Source organism: Gallus gallus, chromosome 1 (assembly GCF_016699485.2).
Source record: "Gallus gallus isolate bGalGal1 chromosome 1, bGalGal1.mat.broiler.GRCg7b, whole genome shotgun sequence".
Lineage (NCBI taxonomy): Eukaryota > Metazoa > Chordata > Aves > Galliformes > Phasianidae > Gallus > Gallus gallus.
This window is the reverse complement of record NC_052532.1, coordinates 70,482,046-70,496,663: the sequence shown is the minus strand read 5'-3', so window position 1 is coordinate 70,496,663 and position 14,618 is coordinate 70,482,046. Positions and strand designations below refer to the sequence as shown.

The following is a 14,618-nucleotide window of genomic DNA, read 5'->3' as shown; positions in this document are numbered from 1 at the left end:
TTTGCTGGACTATCCTTCCATACCCAAGTAGCCTAGATTTGCTGCCTTCTGATTTCCATGTGTTTGGGCCAGTGAAAGATGGACTGCATGGACAACATTTTCCTAGCAATGATGCCATCATAGCAGCTGTGAAACAGTGGGTCACCTCTGCTGGTGCTCTTGTTTATCGCTAGCAAAAATACATAGCTAATGGTGGGGACTATGTTGAAAAACAGTATTTTGTAGCTGAGAATGTGCTCTCTCAAATAGTATTATTGTGCTCTTTGCATCTGTTGTAGTTCTCATGGAAATAAATAGGAGTCATCATTTTCAGAGCAACCTACGCACACCTATTCTTGTTTCTACAATTCAGGATAAAAAGCAATACTTTCTAATCATCTTTGTCTACTTTTTTTTTTTTTCATTTAAAAACAAAACGATCAAATCAGCCAAACAAAAAAAAGCTCACAACTTTCTGTCTACGTTACTTTTCTTCCTTTCCATAGAGCCTCCCAAGTAGTGTTTACCACTTGTGATTAATGTGATCTACTTAGGCATCATTCTCTCTGACCAAGCTGCAACAAGTAGCGTTATATTTTCAGTTGTGATCACATTCTATAAATTAATTTCTAAAGACTTGTATAACATCAGTATTACAGTTAAGCCTGAGACACAATGGTCAAACAATCTAACTACAAAATCAATTAGCAATTTTAGAAACAAATACATTTAAAAATGATTACAATATTTTTCTCAGCACAAACAGAACCGAGCAGACCATCCTCTATTTCAAGTGCACTGGTCAAACAGCATAATTCATACAGAAAAATAACAGTAATAATCAGCATAAAAAATTGAGACTGCTCAATTAAAAATTTAATATGTTTTAATTCTCTGTGTACTTCAGGTTGATGCATCTAGCATGTCATCGACTGGTTGTATTGAACTGTGCAAAGTACTGGCTTGTTGGACAATTTGAATATTCTTCTTCTTTAAGATAAATGTTCCTAGCAACAAATAAACAAACAAAATGCAGTTAGTGAATGTTTTCTCATTACATAGAAGTTACTTGAGAAACCTAAGGAAAATGTAATGTATAAACTCATAACTGCTCATAAAATTCAGAATTATTATGAATAGAATTAAATGTAACCATATCTCCAATACGAATATCATGTCTCGATACAGCAAATTTTATTTTTCATCCTAAAGTAACCTCCCAAATCCTCACAATGAAAAACTAAATTATCACAATTCGGAATTTTTGCTTGCATAATAAGAAAGCACCAGGTATTAGGAATCCTTTTTAAGATGTATAGATGGATATATGATGAGAAGGAAAAAAAAAATCAGATTGGAGGATAAGAACATTGAATCAGTTGGCTTGATTTTTTTTCCCTGTCACGTATCATTTTTCCTCTTCTTCGGTACATTAGAAACAACACCTATACACCATGATCTGTCAGTGGTTAGCTAGAAAATCACCTACTTTTGTCATAATGTCAAAGCTCCATTTGTGTGATTAACTTCACTTAGAGCTATCAGAAACTGGAAATTTTTAATGAAGTGAGTAGACACCTATCCTGTTATTTATTTCAGAAAAGAAAGGTAAATTAAAGAAACACATACTGTTTCATACCTGCTAGTATGATTTGCTGTCTAACTGTATTTATTTACTCTTTTGATGTCTATATAAACTTAGCAGTCTGTTGTCAGTGGAACACTGCTAAGAATTTCAGCCATATATTCCATATATTCCATATACGTGGATGAATAAACATCACAATCTACTCTTTGAAGGTATTTTCAATGGTAATGAAAGACATTCTTAATCTAAAATGCTTTTTTTGTTTGTTTGTTTTTTACGTCTAATTTTGCCATAAATTTGTTAGAAAAGAAACAAACTTAATACAAGTAGAAAATTTCTTTGAAAGCCAAGCAATTGTATTAATGGCAAAGAGTTTTTCTGAAAAGAAGAAATCTCTCTTGGCACTTACTTTGATTTCTGCTCGTGGGATAGTTGTGCATTTATGCTATCTAGAGCTTGGCGGCGTTCCCGATTCTGTCGTTCTTGATGCCGTTCTAAAATTAACTGTGCTCTTGCAGCCTGCATACTTTGCCTGTCCCATTCAGCATCTCTGTGGCGTTCCTCCTCTTTTAGTCTCTACAAGAGGGAAAAGAAATGCTTTGTTTTTTTCTTTTCTCAAAGAGAAAACATCCTATATAAAGTCTTACTGGTAAATTCATCCAAACAACAAACTTGCTTTCCTTTAATGAACACTAGGGGTAGCACTCGAAATAGGGAGAAAAAGTATACACTTCTGAACAAGGTAGGAGCACATGCACTAGACAGTACTAAAATAGTTCAGCTTAGAAAGCTACTCATTTCTAAGGAGCCCTCCCTAGAAGAGTCTCCTACTTTTGTAAAAGAAGGTAAGAAATATAGGTCTGCTGTCTGGCAGAAATACTGTCAGTAGGCTATTTCTTTCCTACATACTATCTCTTTCCAAAAAAAAAAAATATATATATATAGATTGGCAAGATTACCTTTAAACCCCCCCCCCCTTTTTTTTTTTTTTAAGTTGCTAGACCCAAATCATTTCTTTCTCTATCATCTCTCTGTCATACTACCACTTCTACTGCATTCCTTATCTGATATCACTGTGAACTGAATCAAGAACAAGCCAGCAAAAACCTCGCTTTCCTCAGTATGGCTTATTTTCTGCCATCTTTGCTATTTAGATGGCTTCAGCATAGGATCGGAGGAGAGTCAGTACCAATACTTTCAGCATGAGCTTCAAAGAAGCCCTTAGGAAAAAAAAATGACTCCATCTTCCCCAGAGCAGATAAGACACAGTGTAAGATAAGATATTGCAGGATTTTAAAAAATAAAAATTGAACATCCCTTCACTAAACTAATTCAGCTCCCACACTAAATGAATTAAGTAGCTTCCTATGTAGTAATACCTATGCCAACACACTTCTGACCACAAAGGAAGTATAAATTTCTTCATTTAGATTGCCTCCTTCCATCCACCTGTAGAGCATCAATTACTGGCAATATTTAGTTTTTCTATTGCAATCCCATCTCAGAGCATGAGTCATAAATGTGCAGGAAAGTTGAAAGAAAATTCAGAAACTTCTAAGACTATGAAATATGCATGAGTAGTATCACTGGACCAGCTCTCTTTGTCTTGCTCAGGTACCCAGTGTCCATGAGGACACTGCTCCAGCACATCTGTCCTGATGTGACTGTCAGTTCCTGGCTCCTCTTGCCCTGTGGAGCAAACCACTCCTATTCCTGTTCATCTCTTGCTGGCAGTTCATGCTGTTTCAAGTCCTAAACTGAGCACCATGAAGCCTGGCCTTTGGGCTGTGTAGGGTTTTGTTCCCCAGCTGGGCCACCATGGACTATGCCCCAAGATTCCCAAGGCCCCCTGGCACTGGGCTTCACAGTAACCTATCTTTCAGCCCAAACCCAAGGCTCCAGCTTGCTCTTGCTCCTCCCTGGCATCTCCCATGTGCTTCAGAGACACTGTGTTATGTTTGAATGATTAACATTTGCGTGAAGCTCCGAACAGCAGAAAAGTCTCAAAACTGGATATGTAGTGACAACTTAAAAATATGTTCTTCAAAAGATACTGTTTATAGCACTATTACAACTAAGAATACAGAATATGCACATAAGCTTAAATACCAGCTTCTCCAGAACTTGTTGCTGTTGAAAGGAGCGGATTGCCATCAACTGATCCTGACTCATTCCCTTCCACCGATCTGTGATCACACGATGTGTACCAAAGGAACTGATGGCTTGCGCAGGGTTTTCAGAAAGTAAGTTTCCTTGAAGCAGGCTGGAAATTTCATCCATATCATCTTTCATTTTTTGACGCTTATCCAGCTTCTTTCTCTCAGCTACTTCAGCAGCCTGAAGTCAACAGAAGAGAAGTAATAGCTTTTCTGATAGTAAATATTAACTAAAGGGATGCAACAAAGTTAGCATCTACAAATAGTTTTATTCTCAAATTGCATACGATTGTCAACAGCATTACATGTGAATATTATGATTATGGCCCTACTGGTCAAAAAGACTTAAAATCTAATGGCATGCATTAATCAATAAGCACCATAGCATTGTTTTAATGTTATCATATCTCCTCCTTGCTCGGGCACAAAGAACATGGGCTGTCAGACCTGTCTCTTGCATATACAGCTTTGCACATATATCATGACTGCAACAGGCCAGTGGATACTAATTTCTCCAGTTTTTCCAAGATTCTCTTGTTGTCTCTTGAAAATTACTGGCTTTGAAAATGAAAAGTTGAAAACTCTTAGGCAGAATAACTAGAAGATATCAACAACTGAGAACGACAGGCTTATCTAGACCCAAATGTAGGAATCTGGTCCTTTGCAAGAGTTACAGAGAAGAATTCTCCACTCAGCAAGCATGGTGATCCATCCCACCAGAGAAGACTGCTAACCTGTGTTTATCTCTACACTTGCACTCCTGTATGACAGGAGTTCTCCCAAGCATCATGCCTGGAGAATGTCAAAGGGTTTTTTATTTGCTATGGGCAAACACAGACAATGACCCATTAAAGACTGGACAGAAGAAAAAATAACAAAAGTATTAGATGTGCAAACTAATAAAAGATGAAATCGTTTTTTTAATGATAAACTAGTCAAGCTTCAAATTAAATAAGATTATGCAGAAAATACCGTGTTCATTAGATGATTCATAAGAGATTACCAATGCTAACAAAAAGACAAAATAAAAACCACAAAGATTTTCAACGTTTCGATATTTCTGGGACACTGAACTAGAGTATCTTGGTATATAGTTTTAGCTTATTAATACTACAAAAACAGCAATTATTTTTAACTCTGGAAATGCTCCAAAATAAAGCACATTTAACAGAAAGTCATTTTGGATGGATTTCACGTAAATAATTCTTGAACAATGATGAAGAATTATTGAAGCTTAAACAGTGTAATTTTTATTGACATCACTTTATTAAGGCAGTTCCACTGTGATCTAGCAACAGATCCAAAATAGGCACTTATACCTTGTTATCTTAACCTTCTCACTAAGAGGGAGAGCCTACAGTTTTCTGAGCTTCCTGGGAATCTTAGTGGAGAAAACTCTGAAGTCTGTGCATAGTCATGTATGTAGCACTACAAAATGATTAATGACACTGTGAAATAAAGTCACCCAGTTTAGCTGGGTAAAATCTGATGTATTTTCCATCAAGTCAAATGCCCAACAAAACACAATTCATTGGTGTAGCATGAAAACAAACAAAACAAGCAAACATGCACAAATATACACTACTTCACTTCTTTTAATTTGTGCTCCAGTGTTCATACTTCCATTCTGCTGACTCGAGTCAAAAAAACAAAAAACAAAAGAAATGCACATGGAAGCATTGCAAGGTCAGGACTTCACACACTTAAGAGTAATGCCAAGCTCTGAGTGTACACAGAACTAAACTGCTCCCAGAGCAGGGCTAAAAGAATGCACCATGTATTCTGAAGTCCTTACCACAAACCACGAAGCTCACAAATGACCAGAGTGATCCATCCATGGTCTTAGGAGCTTGGGAAAGACGTACATAACAAGAATAGGATATGAGTGATATAAGATATTTGCACAGCAGTCTTCAAAGAATGCTTAAAAACAGAGTTACCATTCTTCTATGTTCAGACAAAAATTTCATTTCAGGTGAAAAAAGGCTTCAAACTAGCTACTCAAAGTCCTGAAATTGCTGGGGACTCTGGACTGATAAATTCGAAGTCAGATATAAAAATTCCTTTTCTAAAATTCATTCTCTGTCTGAATGCCCTAGTTTTGTCTTAGGAAAAAAGATGTATAGAAAATCCCTCTGTCGCACAGCCTTTTTCTGCTAGACAGAACTGCAATCTGTACAATATAGTTAAAACTAAGAACACTGAGATTGTTGCTTCTGTCTATTATTATGCCCTTTTGTGAGAAAACAAACAAACAAATATTGTATGTATTTAATATGCGCACAAATAAAGTAGAATGTACATGGCCAAATACTAAAAACAAACAAACAAACAAATTACACCAGACACAAACTTTCCCTCTACTCCACCCCATTTCCCAATCCCCATCACAAATTCAGGAATTTTTACATGGAACAAATTTGTACGACAACAATTATTCTGAATATTACTGTCAACTAAAGTGCCTGGAATTCAATCAATAAAATCCTTTGAGTCACCATCCCTGAATGTGTTTAAAAGCCATTTGGATTGTTAGAATTAGGGTAGTATGTTTAGGTTGCAGTTGGACTTGATGATCTTTAAGGTCTTTTCCAACCTGAGCAATTCTATGATTCCGTCTTGGTCTAGCTGTATATATATAAACATACACACACACATATGCTCAATGTGGTTTGAAGGGCTTGGGCAACTCTTACACAAACATGTGCATACATACTATCACACTTTAATAAAAATATACCATACGTTATGCAGGTAATGCGAATGTGCCTTATTTTGTTGTGACTAAATAAAGGTAATTCAGACCAAATATTGTTTAACCAAACGAATAGTGTCTATCTAGCCCTTTAAGCTCTACATATATAAGATTTAGTATGAAAATCTGTACAGTAAGTTGAAGAATAGGAGCGTGACAGATTGCAGTACTAAGACAGGTGGAATAGAAGACCATCACATTTAACTGCTTGACCTCTTCAGAGCCAAACAAAAGTTAAAATATATTATTTCTGGCACTGTTTGAATGCCACTTGAAAACTTGCCTTAGGGCACCAACCACCTCTCTAGGAATCCCGTTCCAGTGTTTGACCACCATCACAGTAAAGAAATGGATCTGGTTATCAATGACAGAGAAAAGTTCATGTCATGTTTCAACAAGTTTCAAAGCATGCTTAGAAAACAACCATGAGACAGGTACACAACACATGCTAAAAACAATGATCTTGGGGCATTTATATAAGTGATAAAGACAAAGAGCTATTGATAGTAATTTTTCCACACAATGAAAAAGAAAAGCTGGCAGAGGCAGTTAAAATTATCAGATGACTGAAATAAAACCAGAAGGAAGCACTTAAAGCTTTTGCTGTACCCCATTTTACAGACTAGAAGTCCCAGAGAGATGGGATTTGTGGCTGCCTGCTACAAAAAGCTGAAAACCTGAAGGAAGAATTCTCAGAGAAGGTAATTAGACAGAGGATAGCCAGATCCTCGCAGTGAGAAAGAAGTGAATAAATCTTCTGAATCAACACTGAAAGGTAGCTGCTATCAAACATCTGTGAAAATATCACTACTTGTTCTACTTTTGCTCACTGGTCATCTCATTTCCCCTCCATTTCTTCTCCTTGTCCACTCATTAACAGAAACAAACACCAACAAGATGAATTTACCTGGCTTTTGTTAAAGTCTTTGGTAGCTGCACAAACAGCGCGTCTAGTTTCTTCTTCTATTCGTTGTTGCTCCATAGTCTTTCGGTCCAGTTCAATCCTATTCTTGTCATGAAGATCATCTGAATTAGATTAAAATGAAATGTAGTCAGTTTTCATAGACATTATGTGTCTGAATATGGAGGAAGGGGAGGCTACAGGTGTAGTAAGCTGATTTAGGAAACTACTTCCCAATTCTGTCACCAAGGCTTTCCATCTTGGAATTTTAGATGATTCATGAAATCAGTTTATTTTGTAATCAATCTTGTCTGAGCAGTTAAACAAAGAAAGAAAGAAAGAAAGAAAGAAATAGAACACTAAGCATGTTTAATAGCAAGTTAAGAAAAAGAAAAATCAGAATTATTTTGTTTGCTCTATAAAAGTAAAGACTAGATGATTTGGCCTGCTGAAGTGCATATATATATATATATATATACACTCAAACTATAGATCATTTTTCAGAATACTCTGATACTTCATGTCAAGTGCAAAACAGAAATAAAGCCTAGATAATAATATAGTCATTAAGTTGTTAAATTCTTCATTTATATATCAAATACATGACAAGTTGTAGAGCTCTAAAAGCTGAATACACCATAATACTGCTATGTCAGAACCTTACGTAACAGGCTATACTACAGTTACATCCCATACACCTGACTTACAGAAAAAGCAGATAAAACCTCCCCTATCTTCTTTTGTTACCTAAAAATTTTTTATCAGCTAATGCATTCTTGTGATCTCTCTGTTGCTGAAGAGACCACTCTCTTAACTGCTCCTTTTGAAATTTCGTCCTCTGAGCATAGTTTAAGTCTTCACCCATAAACTTCTGCAAGCCAGATACAGTGCATCGAGGATCATTGTCTGAAAGCCGAGCAGGTCTGTCCTTCTTTAAAGCCTGGGGATCAGATAGATCAAATTCACGTCTTGTTTCTGGCTTCTGGAAATTCTTCTGAAAGTCACTGACAGCCTTGTTTATGTTTCTGATATTGCGTTTCTGTTGTTCTTCTAACATACACATCATCTTGTCATTTTGCTTCATTTCATTAGCTAGAGTAAAATGAGCACAACGAACATACAATTCTTAGAAGAGTACACACATCAAGATAGAAAATAACATTTTCAAAAGGAATAAATAGGAATATATGTATTCCTATTACGTCAACACTTTAGGAATGAGTATTTGATCTACAAAGAGTCATTCTGCAAAACACTCTAATGTTAGTAATATTTATTTCTAGAATACTTTTCTCTTTCTATGAATTAATTTTCTTATTAATGTTACAATTATATATAAGCATGGGAAAAGAATACAGTAATAAATACCCATAGAACTATCATATTTCATTTGATGAAAGCTTACTTTAACAGATGAAGTGTATTGTTTACTAATTCTTCATATTTACTTCCAATTTACCATTATGACTAAAATACAGTAAGTTCCTTATTAAGAAACACACACACAATAAAGGATTCTCAATTTAAAGTATGTAGATATGTAGGTTGCTCCAAAAGTAATGTCTTCGGTTTATTTCCATGGAAACTTCAACAGATAAAAAGAGCACAATAACACTATTTAACACAGCATATTCTCAACTATAGAACACCTTTTCTCAACACAGTCACCACCATTTTTGTCAATAATGAACGAGAACCTGCATGCTGTGCTCATAAAAATCTGTACCAGCAGGGGTTACCCACTGTTACCATTACTGAAACGGACCACCCACATGCTAACATGTCCACTGTTTGGTCTCCATCAACACTCAGTAAGCAGCAGTGAATGTCAATGGGTGCCATTTTTTCTGCATGAAGTTATTCAATGCAGAAATTCAATTCAATTCAGATGTGCCTTTGCACATCCATGTCAGATGCCATTTTGTCAGACAGCCCCTCTGCTGCCACCTGTTGCATGGCAACAGTATGTAACCGAATATTATTGCGAAGGTCCAACCTCTACTGCCATACCACCAACATTTGTTTCTGATGTCATGGACAAACATAATAAAATAGGAGGCATTCCTTTTTGAGCAACCTCATAGTTATTTCACAGTTTCAGTAATTTTTCTAAGCACAGCACTAAAAGAATTGGCTGTCATTAACAGCTTTTGGAGAGCTTAATAGCTCTTATCTATTTAATAAAAATGCTAAATAATCTAGTCAAAAGTTTTAAAAAAATGCATACATGATAGCCATTCAAATATCATTCACAATGAAATATACTTTCCTTTGATGCCAGACTTCTGGCAGTTTCCTAGGAGTCCAAGTCTGACATGTATTTCACCAGGATAATCAAAACCAGCAGCGGAGGAAGAAAGGAATGGAAGGAAGCATGAAAGCTGTCAACTGCATTTGAACTCTTTTTGAAACGTGTGGAGTGCCCAGTCTGTGGGAACTTTAGAAATGATACAATGAAAAAGTGCTCCAACCACAGAGGGTCATCTAGAGTTTTGCGATGACTGGACATGGCTAAAATATTTTTGTGGCTATGTGTTCTGACTCAGCAATACCTCTCAATTAAAGCCCTGTTGTTTGCGACACATGCAAGTCTGCGGATGATACCCCAAGCTAAGCAATAGTGCTGATGCACTGCTGGGAAGGGATGCCATTCAGAGAAACTTTGACAGGCTTGAGAAGAAGGCTCACAAACATCATGAAGTTCAACAAGGCCAAGTACAAGTCCTGTGTTTGAGCTGGGACAGTCCATACATCAGTACAGACTAGGAGATGAATTCATTTGAGAACAGCCCTGCTGAGAAGGACTTGGGGATATTGCTGGATGAAAACTGAATATGTGCTGGTAATGTGCCCTTGCAGCCTAAAATGTCAGTCATATCCTGACCTCATAAGAAGTGCAGCTAGCAGTTTGAGTGAGGCAATTATACCCACCTCCTCTGCTCACAGTAAAGAGTGAGGTCTCATGTAACTCACTCTGTGGCTCCCAGCACAAGCAGCTGTTGAAATGAGTCCAGATGAGGGCCCAATAAAAGAGGCTCAAACACCACTCCTATGAGCAAAGGCTGAGGGAACAGCGCTTGTTTAGCCTGGAGAAGAAAAGGCTTCGGAAAGACCTTACTACAACCTTTTAATATATAAAAGGGGATAATAAGAAATGGACTTTTTACTGAGGTCTGTAGTGACAGAACAATAGGCAATGATTTTAAATTTAAAGAAGATAAATTTAGATTGGATATAAGGAAGAATTCTTTTTATGATGAGAATGGTGAGACAGTGGAACAGGTTGGCCAGAGAAGTTATGGATGTCTTATCATTTCAAGTGTTCAAAGTAAGGCTGGACAGGAGTTTGGGCAGCCTGATCTAGTAAATATTGTCCCTGCTTATGGCAAGGGTGTTGGACTGGATGATACAAGTCCCTTCTAACCTAGGTCATTCTATGATTTTAGCAACAGAAATCTGTAAAATATTTGATCTAATAATTCTGTATAACAGCCAGAAAGAACATAAACTTATTTTGAAAGACAGCAGTAAAATAAGTTTGCCACTTCTGCTTGAAAAAGAATGAATATTTTTCTAAATCATCCTATACCTTCCGGTCCCTCACAATGCTATTTATCAAGATTTATTAAAAAAAACACTGAAGAATAAAACCTATTCAGAAATACATACCAGTTTACTCATGACAATTCGAATCCCTGTGAGATCCTACCTCAGATAATGAGGAAAACACATATTCTACCAATGCAAATGTATAAACATAAATAGGAATACACAAAGGATTCAGTTTGTAAGTCTGAATTTAGACAAAAGCCTAACTGCACATGCACCTATAAATACATACATATATAGAGCTGACATTCAAGGAGATGGACTTCATTTGAAAATAATTACAGCTGTTCAAAATACATGGGTATTGGTTTGCTGGGCTGCACTGAGTGAAAATGAATTATATTTGGCCACATACAAAAATATATAATATAGTTAATATCTGCAAGTAACAAAACAGTTATTTTTAAAACATTTTTTATTAAAACGTTAAAAAATAGGGCAACAAAAACAAAACTAGTAGGCTGGATGCATATGAAAAGAAAAAGAAGGAATGAAATACATGACAAATCTATTTACGTTTAACTTCATACAAACATGAGACTATCTATGAATATACCAAGTTCTTCATTTCGTGCTTTTTCAGTTGCTTCTTGAATTTTCCTATCCTTGACCTGGGCATCCAACGCATCTTTATCAACCTATTAAAACAAAACAGGTAAAAACAACAACACACCAACTGTTAATGGCTAAGTCACTGGATGTCTTTGTAAGACTTATAAGAAAACACTGACAATTCTTCAAGAGCCTGATAAAGTATATTAATAGTCTTTGCCTATTAGAATCAGAATCACTAAGGTTGGAAAAGGCCTCTAGGGTTATCCATTCCAACCACCTACCTACCACACATGCCCCTCAGTGCCACATCTACACATCCCTCGAACACCTTCAGGGATGGTGATCGATAACTATTTTGCCTCATTTCTGTAACAATCAAAGAGGTGGAAGTTGACGATTTGCTTCAATTTTAAATCATTTTTCTCCCTTCCATATGCCCACTGTGCTTTTCTGACCTGTTTTTCCAATTCCTACTCTGTTCTGTTGTTTTTTCCTCAGATAATGGGTAACTATCTCCCTGATGCCCCTCACACTTATAAAACATGCACACCAGAGGATGAGAAGCACAACAGCTATGGAGCATTTGCCTCTGTCATACACACAATTCTCACTGCATTAAAAAAGACCAACCCACTCAGGGGAAGCAAACCTTTGTAAAATACAGATTTTAGGCTGTGTTCGTTTTCACCAGGGCAGAAAGTGGAGGGCCCTCCAAAATAAACTTTTCCAGACACACTGGAATGTGAATGCACCGATAAGGCAAAGAGGTTAATTTGTTAACTGTAAGCAAGGGGGAAGCCATAAAGAATCCTGCAGTATAACACTGCCCCTGCTCCTCACTCCTCCCATTCCTCCCAAAAACAAAAAAATGTGATAGCATAAGAAGCATTAAATATCAAGTCATTTTGAGGTCCCACTTGAGAAACCAAGCTCACATAGCTATGGGAAACACTGTTGAGAGAAACTCAATTCAACACTTAGTATGTAGATTGCTCCAAAAGTAATGTCTATTCATTTCCACAAAAACTACAGTTCTTGAGAATAATACAAGTAAGACAGTGTACTGGGTAGTATGTTCGGAGTTAGATTAGCAGCTCTATCCCATTCAAACAGTTTTCACCCTGATGAGAACGTATCCCTAAAACCATGATTCCTATTCATGCAGACTATAGATTTAACTTCCTCATTCCAGAACCATACTTCATCTAGCTGAAACATTAGCAAATTTAAGACCAAGATACGCAAATGGGATTTAAATTCTAAATTCCTTGTTATAAACAGTTTAAAGCAGTTGATTTCTAACTTGTAGTTATGTATAACAATTCCTATGTAAATAGGAAGTCATCCATCATTTTCCATTACAACTGCTCAGAAAACTACTGAATTATCGAGGATTAATTATTAAATCTGTAATGCGATGCACCGTGCTTTCTCTTTTCTCAGATAAATAAGCATTCAGAAGTCAAAGTAACTAGCAATAATCAAGGAAAAAAAAATCTTAGTTGCTATTCTGCTTGCCAGACAATATTTCATCCCCACATTTTAAAAACTGCTCAATCCCCAGTTCAAATAGTTTTGAAGCTGTCAAATATTCCTTTCATTTGTCAATTGTTACAGACAATCATCCCACTAAATCAGTGAGAGAATGAGAAAACAAAGAATCAAAAACCTCAGTGGAAATGGAGATACACTCTATACCTGTATAGATTTGTTGACTCCTCCTGTTTTGGACTGGGCTTAATTTCAAACCACAAGAATAGTCCCTTCTGTAACCACGTCTTGCTCAGCCAATGAATATGGTATTATTAAATGATGTTCATAAAAATATTTACAGAATTCTTCCAATGGACTCACTTGTACTTTAGATGTTTGTCTCGTTTAAATGGATCTATCAAAACCTGTCCAAAGGTAGATATACAACAGTACTCCAAAAAGACCTCCAGATGGTATAAATCAGCATTCAGTAAAGTACACTGAGATCCAGTGATCTTCCCTAAATGAGAAAGGGCATTTTACATTTAATTTTTAAACCATCTTAAAGAGAAATTGTGCTTCCTGGCAAAGAAAGTTGAACTATCTTACTGTGCCCACCCAACTCTGTTAAAACACATTATTAGCTCATACCGTTTAACTGGACCATTGGCTCCCATGAGTAAGGATGCTGTACCAGCCTGTTGAGTTCCCTGCAGGAGCTGCTACTTTACTATATCACTGACTGCTGCACAAAGGTGACAAGAGCAATTCCAAGGTAACCGTACCCTTCTGCTGACATGTGAGATGCTTCATTACCTGAGATTACTTAGATCAGACTGTCTGCTGCAACCCTACCTGCACAATGAAGTGAACAGACTGGGCTTGTTTACACCGCTCCTAACCTTCATTCTAGGCTAGTTATTACAACAGAGCCCTCAGAAGCAACTTGGCAGCAAAACTTAAGCTTATTTCACCTCATAACACTTTTCCTTTCGTCTTTTCCAGAATCTTTTTCCAGAATCTTAACATAAGACTTTGGACACGTTAAGGGAAAATGAACTATTGTAACTCCCTGTACGGACTCTTCACAACTATTTAGATAAGTACAAAGTACCACTTGATTTCCTGATACCCACACTGAAGACAAAGCCCACCGGAGTGCAGCTGCAGAGAACCGCGCCTCACTCTCACCAGCAACCTTCGCAAAGTGTGTCAGCCCTCCACAGAGAGCCTCGGGAAGTTTGCTGCCCCTTCCCTCCCCTCCCCGGAGCCACACCCGCTCAGACCTAAGCGGGCTGCCAGCCCCACAGCTCCAACCGCGCCCCGACCCGCGAGGAGGCTTCGGCAGCGCCCTCACCCCGATGGTCCGAACTCTCGCGTTAAAGATGCGGCCCTGCCGCTGCAGCTCGCGCTGCCGCCGCCGCTCCAGAGCAGCCGCCTCCTGCAAGTCCCGCTGCACCCTCAGCCCGCTCATGGCTGGCAAAAAGCGCAAGCGGCGACGATCACCACCAAGGCACAACACACCGGGTCGCCATGGAGATGAGCTCCCGCCCCCTCCCAGAGCCCGCTGGCCAATCAGGCGAGGCCGCACGGCCGCGGGCA

General features: G+C 37.6%; 1 protein-coding gene across 4 annotated transcripts; it reads right to left on the bottom strand.

Moving 5' to 3' along the window:
- Positions 1–847: 847 nt before the first annotated feature.
- Positions 848–14,549, bottom strand: RIBC1 (RIB43A domain with coiled-coils 1). 4 transcript variants are annotated; one of them, XM_040654881.2, is made up of 8 exons: positions 14,374–14,549; positions 13,398–13,536; positions 11,545–11,626; positions 8,127–8,471; positions 7,386–7,504; positions 3,677–3,904; positions 1,977–2,143; positions 848–986 (listed from the first exon to the last, which is right to left on the bottom strand). In XM_040654881.2, exons 4-8 carry the CDS (start codon positions 8,461–8,463, stop codon positions 905–907), a joined length of 933 nt encoding a protein of 310 aa, XP_040510815.1. In that variant the 5' UTR covers positions 8,464–8,471; positions 11,545–11,626; positions 13,398–13,536; positions 14,374–14,549; the 3' UTR covers positions 848–904. The 4 variants fall into 4 exon arrangements, with proteins under 4 accessions (XP_040510815.1, XP_416468.4, XP_040510817.1 ...); XM_416468.8 differs by lacking the exon at positions 13,398–13,536; XM_040654883.2 differs by lacking the exons at positions 13,398–13,536; positions 14,374–14,549 and adding an exon at positions 14,171–14,240.
- Between the last annotated feature and the right edge of the window lie 69 nt (positions 14,550–14,618).